General features: G+C 35.8%; 1 protein-coding gene across 10 annotated transcripts in view; it reads right to left on the bottom strand.

The window, feature by feature from the left end:
* The window catches only part of LOC118970050 (myosin-IIIa-like), a 220,068-nt gene that overhangs the window by 188,846 nt on the left and 10,862 nt on the right, over positions 1-20,360 (bottom strand). For all 10 annotated transcript variants that reach the window (XR_012128036.1, XR_012128035.1, XR_012128034.1 and 7 more), the window contains exons 4-6: positions 17,929-18,063; positions 5,810-5,914; positions 5,126-5,225 (exon numbers count right to left, since the gene is read on the bottom strand). Coding sequence is in view for 7 of the 10 variants with exons in the window: in XM_073229232.1 (XP_073085333.1) it covers positions 5,126-5,225; positions 5,810-5,914; positions 17,929-18,063 (340 nt within the window). In the remaining 3 variants the exon portion in view is untranslated. The remainder of the gene's footprint in view (positions 1-5,125; positions 5,226-5,809; positions 5,915-17,928; positions 18,064-20,360) is intronic.

Genomic DNA, 20,360 nt, shown 5'->3' with positions numbered 1-20,360 from the left:
TTGAATACTTAACTCAACTTTGGACAATTTCACTTTGGAATACCTGGACCACAGATTTACCTGGAACCATGAAACTCTAGAAAGAAGAGTCCATTTATTCATGGTTTTGCTTTATATAATGAAAGGATTATAAATGTCTTTCCTATCAACTAAAGGTCACCTCCTCAAAATACAAAAATAAATTCTCACTGAATTAAATATTAATTTTTTGTATAGGTGTGAAAACTCTAAAGTGACAATTCTAAACTGTCAACTTTTAAAAATGATTCTTCCCGCTAGCTTTTTTTTTTCAATAATTTCATTCAACAAGGCACTAGCTCTCAAATTTTCAAGATTCATAATGTTCAATACCAAATACAGGTGTTTGATGTGTATGTGTGTGTGTGTATATATATCTAGATCTATATATAGTATATATATGTTGTCTTTAGACATATAGATCTATAAATACATTCAGACTTCTGTGCTAAGTCTCCAACTTTATTCCTTAGTTCAAACAAATTTGACATGATTTCATCCTTGGAAGAGTTGACAAGAGAAGTACAAGTAAGTTTTTCCTGAATCACTTGAGGCTAAGTGGGCTATACGATGTCCCTTTAGCTGCAAATCCTTTAGTGTGTGACTGCTACAGTAAGGATATTCCCCTACATACCCACAATTCAATTAATAAAATCAGGACATTTAACCCTGCTGCATTTTTACCACCTGATCTACAGACTCCAATTGAAGTTTTTTAGTTTTCCCAAATATGTCCTTCCAACAAAAGGGTCCTGGCTCCCACTGTCCTCATAATACATCCTGATGGTATTAAGCCCCTTTATGTAACCAATCTCTTGTCTCCATCTTGACCTCTTTGCAGATGCCCCAGATAATAGCTTTGGCTCTAATAATCTGAGTGGGGTCACCATCCAACTCCTAGACGGATGCTGTCTTTGTCCCCCTTGGGGACTCAACACACCATGCTAAGCCACCACTACCACCACCCTCCCGGCATGGACACCTCCTCACCCCTTTCAGGCCATGCTTACCTGCACCCTGACTCCCCTGCTTGTAGGACCCACCTAAAGCTTTTGTTCTGATTTACTCAGGGAACAGAAAGCATGAGGGAAACTTCACAGTTTTGAAATTCAGGTGTAATTACCTCACTTGATGCTAAAAAGTGGGTTATTAATAAATAAATCACAATTTCTCTTTGACCTACATTACTCATTTGGGATTTGGGATTTGGTCTAAAATTGGGCATGTGAATAATAAGAAATTTAAAGCCATAAAATATTCTGTCAAGAATGATGTTTAAATAAATCACAGAAAGTACAATCTGTACTTTTGCATTGAAATGTTAACTATCCTATTAGAAACCTTGTTCCTCAGAGAGAGATCCATAGAAATGAGAGCAGAGAACTGCCCTTTAAATCTAGACTCTCATTTTCACTTCCAGGTAAGGACCACTTTTTCAGACAGTCAATGGCTTGCCTAAAGGGGTTTCTCTCCTGGGAGGTCATTTTATTTATTGATTTATTACATACCAGTAATTGTTAATGGATTTCACTAATAATGTTTACAAGCATACTTGTCTCTTCACTCTCTGAAATATCTGGTGGTTTTCTCTAAGAGCATATCCCACTTAATAAAGAAAAAACAGAAGATTTTCATAAAGACTATTCGTAACAAGTATTAGCAAACTGAATCTTACTTTTAGTGTAATTTAGTAGTTTGATACTTAAAGTAATACTAAATTATTCTAGCAAAGGGCTGTTTTTTTTTTACTGACACAGAAACAAACATCTATTTTGATGACTCAGATTTTCGTTATTTAGAACTATTTAGTAAAGTATCTATTTACTATTTACCAAGTACCTGCAGTGTGTACAACACTGAGCTAGAGGCTAGGTGAGAATATTATTTCCTGATAATGGTCATAGTTCAGATTTTTTAAATTTTAAAGTAATCAATTATTATACTGAGTAGTTTACCTATATCATCACATTTACTCTTCACGGCAATCAACCATATGAGGTAGAGAATGTTTTTGTTTATACTTGTAGATGAGCAGATTGATGTCCTTGGAGACTGTAAGTGACTTTCACAAGGTCACACAACTGTATGGAAAATACTGCCTCTCATTAAATTCATTCATTCATTCAAGAACACTTAGGGAACACGCTCAGTGTGCCAGTACCATGCTTGGCTCCAGGGACAAAGGGAGAGACCAGAGAGACACCTTGTAATCATGAAGCTTATACCTTAGTATGGAAGGCAGTCCTGTTAAGAGCTGCAGATCATGTTCTCAGACAGGCAAAAGAAAAGAGCATGTTAGTAAGTTTCAAAGTACTTCCTCAATCACATGTGGAAAGCGCCAACTGGGGACAGGGATGGGACCCGCTTGAAGTTAATAGGAAGGGAGGGAGCTGGTGAGATGAATGGTGATACAGAAAGTACCAATCGTTAAGTGTATACTCTGTGCCAGCACAAAGGACCATCAGCAAAGCTCCCCCAAAGGCTGGAGGAAGCCAGTCCATAAAACACTGAGCAAGAGCAGCAGGGTCGGACGTGCTTTCTGAGAGTCCCTCTGGTGGCAGGTGGGCAAGGAGGTTCAGGGAGTTCACTGAAATGTGACAGCAGGGTCCCAGGTCAGCAATGATGGCTGGGACTCAGGGGAGCAGAAAAGATGGACTTTGGGGAGACAGACCAGAGAGACAGAGCTTTGGGACTAGCTGCCAATGTGGGAGAAGAAGACAGAAGACTCAAGGATGAGCCTAAGATTTCTGGCTTGAGCAACAAAATAAATACTGATGATGTCTTTTTAAGACAAGAAACTCTGATATGAGCAGATTTCTAGGGATGGATAAGATGGTGAAATTCCATTTTGGACATTCTAAGGACTGGCAGCCATCCAAACACAGATCTTCATTATCCAACAATGAGCTCCCCATATATTTTATAAGATGAGACATTCAAATAAAATGTATCCCAAAACCCTTTATTCCCAGCTATAACCTTCTCTGAAAGCTTAATTTAAACATAAAATAAGGACATTGATTTTCAGTTTGTTTCTGCAGGCTGTGACTTACCACATCTTATTCCTTCTGCCCTTGAGAAATTTCACTACATAGGACCCTAAGGTATTAATTCATATGAAAACTTACAAATCATTTTTGTCAAACTGAATCCATGCCCCCTTACCATGGAGAACAGAAATATAAGCATTCTCTCATATGCAAATAATAACATTTTAATATCAGACACTAAGAACACATTTAATAGACAACTGACCTTCTATTCTAATTGCTGCTGAAAGTTAAGTCTTTAAGTTTGTTAACCTAAAGCCAAGGCTCTCATTCTGTCAGTTTTCCAGGTGGTATGACTACTTTATAAAAACAGCATGTGAAAGGTCACTTTATTTATTATCTATGCATATATTTTTAATCTAGATTGCTTTGGAGGGTATCCCAGGAAGTTGCATTTCTCAAAGTTATTGGTTTACCAAGTTTTTCTTTATGATGGACACTTACCCTTGTTTTAACAATTTTCATCTAGGCTATAAATACTGTAGCCATTTTTTAAAGCAAGGAATTATAGGATCTCAAGTTATATTTTAAGTTCTCCAGTTGGGTCTGTTAGAGCAGAGCCAAAATTATTCTGAGGAGAAACATGGCCATGCCTATGAAGCAGTGAAGAGTATTTTCTTTTTCTTTAAATTTCAGGCACAAGTTCTTAGTATTCCAACCCAGCCAGCTTATTCAAACACATACCTCTGAACTCAACTACCAACACAGATTAGCTGTATCCCAGTTATTAGTCAGGAATTCACTGTCAAACTCACTAGTGCTCAGTAGTTTTCAAAAGCTCACCTAAGAAAGAAAAGCTACCTGCCTGGTTGTTTGAAGGATGTTATTCATCCATTCCTCTCTACATGATGTGAAATTCATTCCTGAGTTAAGCCAGATCTGCATGAGATCTACAGAGAGCTGCATACTTGGATATTAAAAGAATTACTTTCTAAAGTTAATCAATTACTTTCTCTAACTTTTCAGCTCCGAAAAGCAAAATGAATGAAGATTCATTCATTCAACTATGACTCACTGAACAACGATATCCAAAGCATTAGGTCTACAAAATAGAATAAGACACAGTCCCACCTCTTAAAGGCCCTACTTATCTTTCTAAGTATCTTTATCTATTTGTAGAGACCAAAAAGATAGAGTCCCATGTGATAAACACAAAGATGGCGAAATACACAGGGAGGGACCCTGCCCCCCAATCCCCACCAGAGCACAGGCAGAGGGAAGGTAAAGAATGACTGAAGAATTCCAAGCTCTCCTAGCATAATGTCCCTTGTCCTCCCGGGAGTCAGGTGTGCTAAGGATCAAATGAGAGGAGGTGCGGGGGGTGCTGTCCAATGTCTAAGTAACTTCCTAGCTGAAGGGAAGAGTATTAGCTAAGGTGCCCTGGGCTGCACACAGAAACTTGAAATCAGCTTAGTGAATACACAAATTTATCATCTGACATAACAAAAGGCCCAGAGATAGGGCAGCCTCCAAAGTCAGATTTAGAGGCTCAGTGACGGCATCAAGGACCCTCATTCTTCCTGCCTCTCAGCTCTGCCTGTCTCAGGGTTGGTCTTCCAGTCGAGGTAGAACAACACAGCTTCAGCAGTTACAGGCATCACAATAAGTCACAAAGGGCCCCACGGAAGAAAGGGACCCCTTTTCCCTGGTCCTCCTTAGGAAGGAAGAAATTTTCCCAGAGACCTTTGAAGATTTCTCTTCAAGTCTCAATATCCTGGATTTGGGGACATGCCCATTTATAAAGCAATTAGTAAGGGCCATGGGATGACCGCTCAAGGCTCACTGTAATCTCTTGGGATGTGGTCTATTTGAGAAAATCAACCACACTTACTGCTACAGTGGCATTAGGAACACAAGTCAGCTGGCTTGAAAGAAGTCCTTCCTTTTAAGAATATCTCGTAGGCCAAATTTTTTTATATCTGCATTTTCTCACTTCAAGGACATACTGTTTTTTTTCTACTTTCAATGCCTAGAAAGCAAGGCTGACGGAAAATTATCCTGTCATATCATACTACTCATTTTGCAGCCCAAACTCATGCATGTCAAACAGAAGTTACCGAAATCTACGAGTTTAACTCCGCCTTCGGTGGTCAATAGGATGTTATTTCCTTTTACATCACGGTGGATAGTTTTGTTCCTATGCAAATGCTGAAGTCCCTAAAAGGTGGGAAATATATAATAACTTTTAAAGAAAACATCAAACAACAAAAACAACAAATTTTTAGGTGGATGCATTTGTGCAAAATTAATAGAAAATACATGTTAAGATTTAACACTCAAACATTCTTAAATGTTTCACACTGAATTAGCTCAATCAAAGTACATCATTTGTACTTTGGACTATATAAAAATTCCTAAAACCAGAGTATACCCATGGCTTCTATCAAATAGTTTATTAAAAGAGTGTTGATCTCCATAGAAAAAGAGCATTCTATAAACTTCTTTTAAATAAAGGGCAAATAAAAACCTAACTATTAGTAAAAAAAACAAAAATTAGCTACCTTCATCACAATTACAATCAGTGAAATGCACTTACGAAATCAGAACTGAGCATTTTGTTAACAAAAGAGGGTAGCTTTTGAATGGAAAAAAGGAATTTCTTTGCTAAACATTTCAGATTTTGCATATACTCTTGCACCAATAAATACTAATATAATGATTTTTTCTAAAAATAGGATTCACATTTTTTATTTAACAAGAATGCTCAATAACTAACACACAAACAATTTAAATGGTCTTACCAATAGTGCTTCATGCAAAATATAGGCAATTATGGGCTCACTCATTCTTTCGCCCTTTTTCAGGAAGGCTTTTGCGAGATCAGTCACCGACCCTCCACTGCATAGCTATAAAAACATATTTCAAGATATATATTAAAATAGGTATGACATCTTAAGTACATACTATCAGAGGTTTCCTGAAAATACTTTTAAAAATTGTTGCAATTTTTTGTTTCAAATGATTACTTCCATCATCTGTATGGTTTCATTAATTATATGAATATATAAACTTGCAAGACTGATTAGTGACTCGAACACAATTTTCATATGAATTAATTTTTAGAAGAGAATCTGGAGACACACGGGCTTGGTTTTTGAATTCAAGGACAAGAATCATGATTCTACAAATTCGTCCCAAATATTAGGATCTAGGGCATAAAACCATTTTTGAGTTCTGATAGCTTAATAGTGCAGTAGATTCTATGACTTCCAAACATGGCTATGTACTATTTCATATGTGCATTAATATTAAAACATGCCTCCTTTCTGGCAAAATTTCAGAGTGTATTGAAATAAGGATCACAATTAACATTCTAGAAAACTGTGTTTAAATATGTTTCTCAAGTTCTTTAGCCTCCTCCCCAAAGTAGGGGAATCTAATGGAAAAACAAGAGGGAAAAACATGATAAGGGAGGTTTTCATCTCCAGATTAACCAGTGTTAGGTAATAACAGTAAATCCCACAGGAAACTTTCAAGGAGCTTCCGATTTAAAGAACAAAGAAACACTGGTATTAGCAGAGGAATTTGAGAGGGCAGATAAGTCAGTAAATGGTCCCAATGAAGCTGTGACCCCTGGGTACTGGATCCCCTAATCTCTGACCTTTAGCTTTTTTGCATTTCACCCCACCTCTCTTTGGGACTCTTGTCTGTGGTCTTCTTGCAATCTAAAATTGCTTAAAAAAAAGTACAGTCTAAAAATTCACAAAATAAACAACACAAAAACAAATCTTAATGTAAACTATGGATTTGGGTTAATAATGTATCATTATTGGCTCATCAACTGTAACAAATATACCATACAATTGCAAAATGTTACTACTAGTTAAAACTGGGATAAGGAGTTTATGGGAACTCTGTACCGACTGTTCAATGTTTCTACAAAACTAAAACTGTCCAAAAAATAAAGTCCATTAATTTTTTTAAAAATCTAGCTGTGCCAGAAGCAAGAATTTTTGTAAAAGTCCTAAAATAACAATGAAGGAGCAATAAAGAATTAATACAAGTTATGATAGACCCCCTATAATACTATTTCAGAAGCACATTATCCTACTCACGGTTGCATTTTATATTCAACACATTTTCCCATAAGTGAGGCATGAATGCAGAAATTATTCTTGATAACATAAGTTTCTGTTGTAATAGCATTTTTGGTTAAGAAAAGGTTTCTAGAAGAATTATTCTTTATTTCTTTATATTCAACAAATATTTCCTGAATTGTCCCTATGTACAAAGCACCAAAATAGGTGCTAACATGGATCAAAGGCAGACAAAGCACCTTTAGCCCTTGCTGGGCTTAAAATACAGTTTACAGTGGTTTTCAAACAGGGATGATTTTGCCCCAAGGATGATTTTGCTTGGAGGTATCTCTGAATGTCAGGACTAGATGCTACTGGCACTGGGAGCTCAGGGGTGCTGCCAACGTTGCACTGAACAATCCACCATTGATGTCAACAGTGCCAAGTTTGAAAAACCCTAAATTAGAGGTATAATTGCCTGGATTATATGCTAGGTCTTGAATTATAGTTCTGTGGATAATTATGAGCCAGCACTGTAGCATTTCACAGACAGACTGATAATATCAAGTTGAAGGGAAAAAAAGAAAAGTTTTAATGACAGAGAGAATCTTCCTTCATATATGTTGACAAAAAGTCTCCTCTAGGTTATTTTGATACATTTACATTGGTTATGGTGTCTTCTGCAATAAAGAAATTTATTTTATGGGGGGGAGAGGGGAGAACTCAAATTTATCAAGTTTTTTCTTAATGTTCTGTCCCTGATTTTATTGTTGTTATCCCTTTGCAATGTTTAATTTGTATCTGAACTCTTTCTAAAGATGAATAAAATGAAATCACGTCATGAATTTTCTAAATCCTCATTTAGAATTAGTAAAATTTCAAATATGCTCTGGGATGAAATTTAAATTTGCTCAACTAGCATAAAATGCATTCCCTGCAAAAGAAAAAAAAATTTAACTCAAGTACATTTTTTCCATGAATATGAAGGATTAAAAGATATAAAATGAAGTTTAAATGTTTTTGATCTAGGCAACAGATTTTTAAAAATACAAATGATGTTATATTTCTCTTTTAAAAGAATTGCATCCAGGTGAATGAATACATCATAAACAGTCTATACAATTCTTAAATCACTAAGACTAAAAGAAGGATTTGTAACAGAGGACTGAAAAACTGTTAAGTATAACTTTGCAACACGAAGCTATTTTAAGCCCTTAACATTCCTTAATCAAACAAAACTGAAGTATAATTTTCTTAAACCGGAGCTACACTAATTAAACAACAGAGCAGCAGTGAAAATGAATTCTCTACTGAAGCTGTAGTCAAACATTTTTTTTCAAAAAGCCCTAAATCAAAAGGGATGATTGTCTGTAAACAGACCATTACAGTTACCGTCCCAAGACAGCCCTTGTAAATTTTCTGAATGCACTGTCTTTACTATGTTGGGAAAGCATATGTGATTTTTACTCCTATTTCTGAAAAAGGACTGCTAATTTCTGCAGTTGGTATTCCTGACTTTTGTTGTTTTTCCATTTTTCTTTATCTTATCTATAAATAGATCTTAATGGATCTATTTCTGAACTCTTTATCCGCTTTGTACACCTATCTGGCTTTTCCTGCATCAATATCTATGTCAATAACTATAACTTCTTAACAAGAGTTATATTTGGTAGGGGAAGGCTTCCTGACTTCATTGTTTTTTTATTTTAGGAATGCCTTTTGCTTCATCTGCCCATTTTCTGTGTGAGGCCACAAAAGCAGAAACTCTTATTTTGCAATATTCATTCTTGTTTTTACTTTGCTTATTTTATAAAAGTGCTACCATCACTGATGTATGGATCTTTTTCTAGAAACTAGTTTTTAGTAAATGCCCACAAGTGAAACCTGGATCATATGGTAAATGTATGTGTAATGTTATATACACTGTTGTACTCTTTCCAAAGTGATTGTGCAATTTCACACTGCGTAAGCAATGTGTAAAAGTTCAGCTTGCTCCACAATCTCACCAATACTGTTTTATCACTTTACTTTTAGCCATTGGGTGTGTACTAGTAGTCTCACCATGGTTTTAATTTGAACTTCACTAAAGATATTGAACATATTTTATGTTTTTGTGAAAAGTCCAAAACTTTGCTTACTTAAAAAAAAAACTGGGTAATGCACTTTGTTAGGTAAAATTTCCATCTCCTCCTACTGAGCTAAAAATGTTTATCACAAAAGCGTGTTGAATTTTGGTATGTTTTTCATGATTTTTTTGCTTTTTGATTCTGTTAATGCAGTGAATTATGACGCAGTGAATTTTAATATTTAACAAACTTAAATGTTTTAATAAATTTGCATTCCTGGGATAAACTCCACTCAGTCATGATACATTAACATTTTTATATATTACTGGATTTTATTCATTAGTATTTGGTGAAGAATTGTATACACATTCGTCTGGAATGTTATAGTTTTTTCTTCCAATGTCTTTGCCTTCCTTTGTCAATATAATGCTGGCCTCACACAAGACAAAAGATCATTAGTTCTTTTGTAAAGACTTCATAGGATTCTTCTTTCCCAGAATGGTGCTATGAAGAATTCTGTGGACCCATCGCCAGTGAAACAATCATAACAAATGAAAATTATAAAAATGAACAACCACTTAAAGTCTTTGGAAACTGTTGTAAAGGATATACAGCAAATCAAGAAGCACTCAAGAATATACCTAAATCTTGGTAGGAACAGCAAGACTCTGTGCACTTGAGCCACTCTCTTCCTCCACCTCCCAACTCACTCTGGGTGAGTGTTGCCAAGAAGACTGGGTTTCCTGTCCCTCCAGATTCATCCAAGGTCTACAGTAGCTTCCTGGGATGGGGAGACCACCAGCACTTCTCACCTCCTCTCCCAACTCTGTACTGCAGAGCTAAATTCCTAGAGCATGTGGGGGACTCCATCCCTCTACCTAGCCTCCATTCATACAATGGAGTCTTAACTCAGGAGTGGCATGCCAAGAATAACGGGGTACCCATTACCCACACCCCAGCTTGCTCGCAAGGCATGGGTCCATGCCAGAAGAGGCAAGCTGAGAAGATACCATTCTATTGCATTGCATTAATGATGTCATTCTATTGCACTCGTTTTCAAAAATTAGTGGCTACTCTGATCTTTGATCTCTACATGTAATGTGATCTTTTTCCTCTTGGTATTTTTATAATTTTCATTATTAATGTTCAGCATCTTAATTGTGACACATCTTAGAGTGGTTTTAGTTTATTCTACAAGTGGGATTTTGAGCTTCTTAGAGCTGTGGCTTTTTAGTGTTTACCAAATTCAGAAAAATTTCAGCCACTATTTATTTAAATATTGTATCTTCCCCTACCCCCACCACCCCACCCCCCAGCCACCCCAGTTCTCAGACTCCAGTTACAAGTAGATTAGAATACTACATAATATACTATGGTCAAACGGGCTTTTTTCCCCATTCTTTTTTTCTCTCGGTGCTCAGTCTGGGCAGCTTCTATTTTCCTGTCTTTAAGTTCACTGATCTTTTCTTCCATATGTCTAATCTGCCATAAAACTCAATATTGTGCATTTTTCACTATAGATACTGTATTTTTCAGTTCTAGAAGTTGCATTCAGTTCTTTTCTATAGTTTCCATTTCTTTCAACATTATGTTCAGATTTTCCTTGAGATCCTTGAGCATATTTATAATTGTTTTGAAGTCCTTACCTCTAACTCCATCAGATTGGTCATTTTATTTTAGTTTATTTGGTGGGTCTGCTTCTATTGATTGATTGTTCTTCTGATAATGGGTGACATATTCCTGCCTCTTCACATATCTAATTATTTTTATTATATTTTGGATGTTATTAATTTTATATTTGAATGTTTGGGTTTTATTGTTTCCATTCATGAATGTTGAATGTTGTTCTGGCAAGCAGTTAATTTACTTGTGGACCAACATGAACCTTTGAAGACTTGTTTTTATAGTTTTTGGGGTGGGTTTAGGGTAGCTCTTTACGTCTAGTTTAGCCCTTCCCCTAAAACATAACCTTTCTAGGGGTCTCTACTAACTGCTTCAGGTGTTTAACAAAGTTTCTCAAGCATCTCTCAACCCTGCACAAACTCTGGTAGTTGTTTCGATTATAGCTTTCTGTAATTCTCTCCCTGGTAACTGTTGTTTGCCCAACTACCTGAAGTCTTGCCCTCTACCTATTGAGTTTGGTTTTTGGTCAAAGGCTCATGGGAGTCCCCAGGCAGAGTTCTAGCACTTTCTTCTTCCTTAACTCCCTCTTTTCTGCAAATTTCAGCCACAACTACCTTTCCAATCTTCTCAGTTTAATAAGACTGCTGTGATCTCCTTGGGAATTCCTTCCTTGATCGTTACTGCCTCTAACAATGAAAATGAGGTGACTGTAAAATTCTCCTCATTGATTTTCTTTTTTCAATGTCACAGGCCTAAGCTGTCTCTTTTCCAATGTCTGAGAAGTATTGTGTTTTTTAAAATACATTTTATCCAGTTTTCTAGCTAATTTTGGTACATGATGACACAAGTTACTGCAATAGCCAGAAGCAGAAGTCTCAGATCATTTTTATGCACACTAAAATTTGAGAACCTTTGACAGTGTTTTCCAAATTTTCCTTTGAAAAGAATCACCTTAGCATTTGTTTAAAAACTAGTTTTTAAAATGTCATTCTTGAAGTTTTTGCTTCAGTGGGTTTGAGACAGGAGTGATTCCTAGCATCAGAGTATTTGGAAGATATATTAAAGAATAAAGGTATAAAAACTATCCTATTTTTTCAGGTGGCAGACTGAAATGTTACCTACTCAGCCCTCCTTTCACTTCTATTTTCATAGGTTTTTCCTTTCATCTTTATTAATAGCCCATTAATATTCCCTATAGCATTAATACATACATATAGTTATATATTTATTTCTTTTAAGTTGTCTTTCTCCCCCATTGGACTATAAGCTTTATGATGACAGACTCTCCGTTGAACATGCAAACCCTACCAGCACAGATAGGAGCACTAACAGGTATAGGTCACTCTACTTGGGCCTGGCTCGAAGTGACAGATAACATTTAAGAAATTAGTAAGTAACTGGGTGAATACACTTAAGTTCTGTACCCTTATGCATACACGTGTGCATGCACGTGAGTGCACACACACACACACACACACACACACACACACACACTCACACAATAACAGAAGGCCATCTTTTCACATGGTATGGAAGGTACCTCTTCAAAGTTTGACATGTTTGACCTAATTTCAATAAAACATACCAAATTCTGCATTCCAAAAAATTCCTGAGAAAATACTAATGAGAATGGTACCATCACCTGATAGGTATTTCCTAATGTATAGTTTTGTAATACATATAATTTTCACATTACTTTTCTAATGTGTAAACTGGAAGCAGTATTTTAAGGCACTATTGACATATGACATAATTGACTCATTTAAGTATGCAGTGGGATGTGTTTTGGCAATTGTATACAATGATGTAATCACTAAATCAAGATATTAAACAGTTCCCTCACCCTAACAGGTTTTAAAATCCTTAGGAAAACACCATAAACATCGACAATAGTAGCAACAAGAAGTTGATGATAAAAAAGGAACTCGGGTGAAATATTTTAATGTATATGGTAAAAATATATTGATTCACCAAACAGCAAAACTCTTCGGCTCCCTTGACTTTTTCCCCCTGAAATAATACTATACTTGCACTCCTCTTCAGGGAGCTGATGCTGTTGGAAGAATTAAGTATGGCTAGGGAAGAAAGATGCACAAATATGACATATAGTATTTATATATTTCCTGGGTTAGATGAGTGTAAGGAAGTACATTTAGCCTGGTTTTCCAACTTGTCCTTTAAACAGAAAATTAAATGAAATGACTGTAGGTAATTGGCTATCTGTTGTGCTGCAAGTACACCAAATAACAGCCTTTTATATGAGATCTGGGAATGGTTGTTTCAGCCCTATGAACATAAAAGGAACCATCCCCTCAGTCTGCTCCTCCACTGCAATTGTGCACAGCTACAGGAAGGAAGGAACAATGCTATGCTATTAGAGCAATCCAGAAGCCCGGCTTCCCAATCCTGCCCTGATTCCGTGACCTCCCACATAGACAAGCCTGCAGCGGCTTCATGTCCCCTTCTGTGGACATGTTATCTCCAGGGCAGAAACATCAGAGGGTTAAGAACTAAACAAATAGCAGCCACTTATTCACTTACTCTAACTTATTTTCTTTCTGTCACCCTATGTTTCTTTTTCTAATGATAGATCTTATCTTACTAGATGTAAGTATAAAAACAGAACTACACATGACAGATGAAAGCAGTATTTATATCTATGAAAACCACTTCAATTACCTGAAATGTGCATTTGAGAGCCTTTATGACTATCTGCCTAATTTTTGTGCTTCCAAGTACCACCTGTAATTTCCAGTATTTGATTTCTTGGAAGGGATATAATTTAAAGACAAAAATTTTTTAAATTGGAAAGCAATGAGAGAAAGCAATGTCACTATTAAAAGAGTGAACAAATCAAGACCAACTCAGATAAATAACAGAATACAGTCTGCAGGACCACTGTGAAAGGAGTAATTACAGTTAAGACTGGATTATGAGGGAAAGAGACCCTTAAAAGAAAGATACCCAAACTCTGAATTTTGGCTCCCTTACGGCTGAAGTCCCACATAAACAGTCCCTGGAACAAAGACTGCTTTCCTTACATGATTGCACTGTGGCTCTTCATCCAACCAAAAAGGAAAATTACAGGTAAATTTGTTTTCCCCTTGTTTTTTCAGTGGCAAATGCTTAATAACAGACTGATTTAATTCAATTTTGACTCTGTTAAGTCTCTCGGCTCAGTGATAAACATACAGAAACCTAACCAACTCCCACGTCCTCAGGTTTCCCTCCAACCTGGCCACTGACCCTCAACACCACACACTAGGACTTAAAGAAAATGCAAAGCCAAAAGAGGTATCGATAGTTTACTAAGCATGTCATCAAGAAATATGGCAGCAATAAGCAGCAATTAATGTAAGGATGGTATTTTTAAAAAATCATGTAGTATAGTATTTCATAAGTAAAAAAAAAAATTAGTTCTCCCCTTATGCCTGTATCACTAGGAGAACCTAAGATATAAGTGACAATAAAACTCCCACAGGCATTCTATAAAAAATATATTTTAAAAAATCAGTTCCCACAGAAAACTTTCTTTCCCTTCTCTTATTAGTTTTGTTATAAGCATGTGACTGGAATTTCAGAGGGCAACTAGTGCTCTTTTAATAAATATGGGCAATAGAGTCTGAATATGAACATACAGAGAATTTATAAGGAAATTTTGCTAAACAGGGCTTTGTATACACTCATGATCAAAGAGTATAACAAAATGAAGGAAAAATACAGGAAAGAGCAAAACTGTATCAAGGTGGAAGAATAATTAAAACTCATGACGAAATAATAAAGAAAACAGGCCACCCAGCAAGAGCTGGGGAAATATTTTTCTTAGGATTTCAATTCTGGATCAAAATATAAATAAAATGATTTTTCATGGGGAAAAGTCACTGAGCAGGAGTTTGAGCAGGTGTAGCCTCCCACAGGCCAAGCTAATAACAGGGTGTAACACCGATTGCTCACCTCTCCAGGACACCCTCTCTGTGGAGATACATGTTGAAGCCCGGCACTGATAAAATGACTTTCTGTATAGTATTACAGCCTCTCGTTAGCCACTCATTTGTATCCTTGGGTAAAATAACTTATTTGGGCTTTATTACCGAAGAAGTATAATTAGTCATTTTGTAGAACAAAGTATTGATGTCACAAGCCAGTTTTCTGAACAAGCCTCTAAAGCAGCACCTGCACCATTCATGTTTATAAATCAAATAATTGCACTCTGAGTCACTTATGTGTACATGTAATTAGCCTAATTTACATATGCAAATCAATTATCTTACATACAGTTTGCCAACTTTGTACTTTCTTTATACTCTTCTTTCACTACTTTGTAAATTCAGTTACATAAGATTTCTTAAATATTATTTTAATAAACTACCATATATTCTTTTCCCTCAGGTCCCTTTGGAATATTTCCAATACTTCCACCTGATAATAAAATATAAGGACAAAATTCAAAGAAGATATTAATTCTCTACTAATTCATTATATCAGGAAACTGCTTCACTTGTACTAGATGTTCTAAAACCATTTTAATCAACCTTTCTACTCTCTCAAAAGGACATTTAACTATAATCCAGAGTTTTCAACTCTCTCCGAATCCCAAGTGACAATACTGAGAAATAACAATATAATTAGAACAAGGATTTGATAGGCATAAAAGACAATGATCGATCTCATTCAATATTTTAATCTCTGGACAGAGATTTATACCTTGTGCCCAGGCCCATTAGGCAGAATACCTGAATCTCCACTCAAATGCTAAACTGTAAATGATTCTGCATGGAAAAAAACAATTAATTACTGAAAAGTTTTGAAGGAAATAATGATAAAAAATTTTATTCAAGACTACATTAAGATTTGCACACCATTACATCTCAAATATGCAAACACAAACATGAAAGTAAATTTTTAAGAATTATCCACTGACATAAGGCAAAATAGTCTAAGTTCATAATTTGTGTACTATTACTTAGGCAGTTAAGTTTAGATCAGTAAAAGCTTTGCTTTGTCTTAATACATAATTCAACTAAAAACAAAGCTATCTTAACTTGAGAAATCAAAATAATTCTGCTGTCATAATAAATTGCCTATTTTTAAAGAGCACAACTGGTTTTTAAAAATCTTTAAATTTCTATAAAATACTTTAATACACAGTTTCAGATTTTGAAAAAGTTCTTGAAAATGCTTTTTTACAACTGAAACGCTCTATGGTTCAACTAAAGGTGGCAGATTTAACAGATAAATTTATTTCCTCTCACTATAAATCTTCATTAAAACGATAGCAAAAGAATATTTAACAGTATAAACCACAAGGAAAGAGAGCAGTGGACAAGCAATTTCAACAAAATTTTTCAGTATGGAAAGCAGATAACCTAGTGACAACTGGTTTAGCGATGCAGGGGCAGCTGCATGCTGAAGTACTAGCTGAGGGCTACTCTGAGGTCACCTGAGCAGATCAGCCCAAGAAGAGCTAGTTAATAGTGAAAGTGGAGGCAGAGTTGGAAGAGGAGGAGCAGAAAGCAAGGGATCCTTTGGAAGTCTCTAATCAAAGTGCTGACACTTTCTTACCCCACATCTAGGAGCCTGCCTGGGCCCTCCTCTGTCACACACACCCAGGCAAGAGACGGAAGTTTCATTCCCTAGAGAAACTGAATGGAAGGGACTCAAGATGTGGTGACACCAGGGCAGTGGATAATGAGTGTATGGTGCATACTACTACATGATGGGCCAGACAGAGAGCAAACCTGCAAAGAGGAGGCCAGGAGGCCCAGGAAACTTGACTCCACCCAAGGGCACAGCAGAGAGCTATCAGAGAGGTCAGATGACAGACCTCCAGAATGGAGCAGGGGGATGTAGGACTCCAGAAGTACAATTTAAGGACCCTGCCAAATTTCAGAGTACAGATTACAAAATGAAAGAGCAGAGCTCAGCCATACATTTCCAGGTACATCACCTGCTCAGGAGAAGGTGCACCTACATTATTATTGCTCTACAGTACAAGCCTTTTGGTTATATTTGCTTTTAATAAACAACATCAATGTATTTATTTTGAAAAAGATAAAAATGATTGTCTATCTGGAATTATATTAAGTGAAAAAAATTTCATAAATAATATTGCCAATCATTTTAAACATACAAAAAAGGATGAAGTAAATTCATAAAATGTTACAAGTGGTTCTTTGTATAGTCTAAAGTGTTTTCTACTATGATCATCCATTGCTTGTAGAATCACTTAAAAACCATAATTAAAAAATATATATATAAAGTATGGAAACATTATAATTAATAGTGATTATCATGCCCCTGCAGGAAAACCAATAGAACATTCTGAAAGAAATACAATAATTAAATGCTAATAACATCATAATGGATACAAAATATGCCATTACAGTGGTTAAATAAAGGTTCTACTAGTCTTTAGTTCGATAAAAGCAAACTTTAAAACTTCTTATGAAGTTTATTAGAATGAAAGATTACCTCTTGAATAATAATATTCAATGAAAATTAGAAAAAGCACATTGTACTAGGGCTGACAGTTACCTTAGAGAGATACCTTTTAGTACTCCTACATTAGAATTGTCCAAACCAACTCTTGGGACTTGAAAAGACACACTCTGTAGTTCTTTGGGGACAACTTATTAAGTATTCAACACCATTTCTAATAGGGTATTTTTTTACCCCATAAATGTGAATATCTGGTTCTGTACTTTGTCATTAGTATTCAATGAAGACAGAAAAACAAAATCACAGCTCACCATTTTTGTCTAATGAAGCCTCACTGACACTAATTTCCTCTTATTTTCTAGCACCTGGCACTGAGCCTCTATCACGTGTTAGTTGAACAAAATATGGATGAATAAGTAAATATTATAATGAAGTCCCTTTTAAGCTTGTTCTTCTGCAAAGAAAATAACCCTAGTTTCTTTAGTCTTTTATTGTGAAGACATTTTCTTTTTATATTTAATAGTCTTTGTGGCTTACATTTAATTTCCTTATGTGTCTTAAGGTGACAAGGTCAGAACTGGACACAACATTTTACTGAGGATGTGACCAGTAAGGAACATTCTAGAACTGCTTTATGGTGTCAATGTTACATAAACATTAAGTCATTCCTATACCACATTGTAAATATCCAACTATAAAATCATGTGGAACACTTACCTCAAGAACCAACCACAGCTTATCTCCATTTATTTCATCCTTCTTAAAGTACATCCCATAAAATTTAACAACATTAGGGTGGTCAGAAAGTGCTTTTAGTATGTTATACTCCACTTCAATCTCTTCATCGATATCCTAGTTTCAAAAAGTCATAGGAAGAGAACTATGAGAAAAGCACGATTAATGTCAAAGAAACCTATTATAGACTACCAATACAGAATTTTGTCAAAGCAAGGTCTTAATAGCTTTTCTTGTTCTCAGTATTATGTACTGAAATTTCTCATAACATTGTTTATGGGGAGAGATTGCAATTTTCTTGCTAATCAAATACATCTCTGATTGTGTTAATCTCACTGACTTAGAAAGGAATAAATAAAATATTATTTTTGTATGCAATTAGAAAGAAACATGCATGGAGAACTACTCCAGATGATTTTCCTTTCTTTGTAGTATTAACTTTGTTTCAGTGGCAAAGCCACTGATATGAAATAAAAACTCTTAGTTGGTTCATTTTGTTTTTGAAATACAGGATATTTAGAAGCTTTCAAATACTAGTCATATAAGCAATACATTCCCACCTTTCGAAAAAAGTAAAATAGAGTTAAATTATAGAAGATGGCATATAGCCTTTAGTTAGCTAAAGGTCCATTTACCAGAAATAGAAGAGGTTGCTATCTTTTCAAGAAAAATGCAAGATAGACACTTTAGTCATGTTTCTAGAAAAACACACAATACATGAAACAACTCACAGAATAATAGATGAGAGAAAGCTTGAACTGTTTTTACAGTAACATTTAGTGTCCACACTGTTTGAAGACAGAACCATGCAATCACAGAGCTGTAAAGAGTTATGGACCAGAGCTCTAATTTGAGAGGAACAAACTAAAGCTCAGAGAAGTTAAAGTCACAGAGCTAGTTAGCAAAAGATGCAGGTCTAGATTCGAAGTCTACCACTTATTACCTTCTTTTTTTACAAACAAAGAATAGTTTAAAAAAGTGAAGTACACACTCAAGAAGGGAGTGCGGGCAGGCTCGAGACAAGCAGCCCACTTACTATCTTCTAATTGTGTTCATTTCATCTCTTTCTTGGAAAGAAATGTACTAGTTCAAAATTCATAATAGTAGGATCCTTTTAATAAAAAAGCCATTCTGTAAAATGCTTGGGTGCATTTACATTTATTTGATTAAGATTATAATCTTATGGTTATAAGTATTTTTTATTCGATTTGGGACATGATGAAGAGTAAATTAATAATTCCTAGAAAGGTATATATGTACTATGAAAAGAATGAAAGCAGCCATAGAAAAAACTTCATACTACAGTTATGAACTCAGTATGTTTTAATAAAACAATGAAACAAAACATGGTTTATAAGATAGTAGTACACCAACAGGAGTACATTATGAAAGAATAGTGGATTCATGAATCTGTAAACCACTCATTCTTCTCCATTAAGAAGCAGGGAAATGGGAGAGAAAAACCCTAATTGTGGGGCCAGACACTGAGATCTAGGGGAAGGCCTTTCTGTTGCCACCATGAATCCCAACCTGTAGCTACAAAGACTGGAGGCAGGAGGTACAGTCACTTTGATGCAGCTTATTTGTGTCTCTCTTCTCTCAGTTTAAATGGTTAGAACTTTCCACAGGGGAATATGAAGACCTTCAGTATCAGTTAACCTGAGCATAGTATTTCTCGTTTTTTTTCCTCCAGTGTACCTAAATTATTACTTAAGAATAAACCCCCACTCTCCCTCTCTGCTCAAAATACATGAAGCACTGTGGTTATAATGGGTTTAGTAGAAATAAACTATTGAAAAATAAAGAGCAACCTTAAGGTGAACAGAGGCCCAGGACCTTTTGCACTGTTGTATGCTTGTTCATGTAAGAGTTGTGACAAGGTCTAGGACTCCGTGTCCTCACCGCACACATAACGTCACTTCATCAAACCACAATCCCATCACGTGCAACCATCAAGTAATTGGAGAAGGTTCTCTCCATAGACGTTGGGGCATTATGTGATGGCTGAGTCATTCTGGCTCACCGTGTGCCATGGGAGAGCCACTTTTTTCCCAGGAGCTGAAAATGCTTCCAAATGGCCAGCTTTCATCCCCTGAAAAGAATCTTGTCAATCTCCTCATGCTCTTTAAGGCAAAGGCAAGGCTCCGTAGGATCCCTTATCACAACTGCTATTCCAAAAAAATCAAAGGAAGGTTCCACTGGGGCATCACTTACAAATAGGCCATGAGGACTAAACCTGAAATCCAGTTTGTCACAAGGAACTTTACCCTGATTATACACCATTTCTGCTTTAGAAACATTTAAGCAAACCTGAACATTAACATCCCTTCTCTGAAAGATATTTAATTTTTAAAAAACATTTCTGACTTAGCTTGAGAGAAATTCTACCTGAAACCTAAATAAAGGCAAGAAGA

The sequence above is a fragment of the Manis javanica genome, chromosome 2 (assembly GCF_040802235.1).
Source record: "Manis javanica isolate MJ-LG chromosome 2, MJ_LKY, whole genome shotgun sequence".
NCBI lineage: Eukaryota > Metazoa > Chordata > Mammalia > Pholidota > Manidae > Manis > Manis javanica.
Note: the sequence above shows the minus strand (reverse complement) of the source record. Positions and strands in the feature narration are given on the sequence as shown.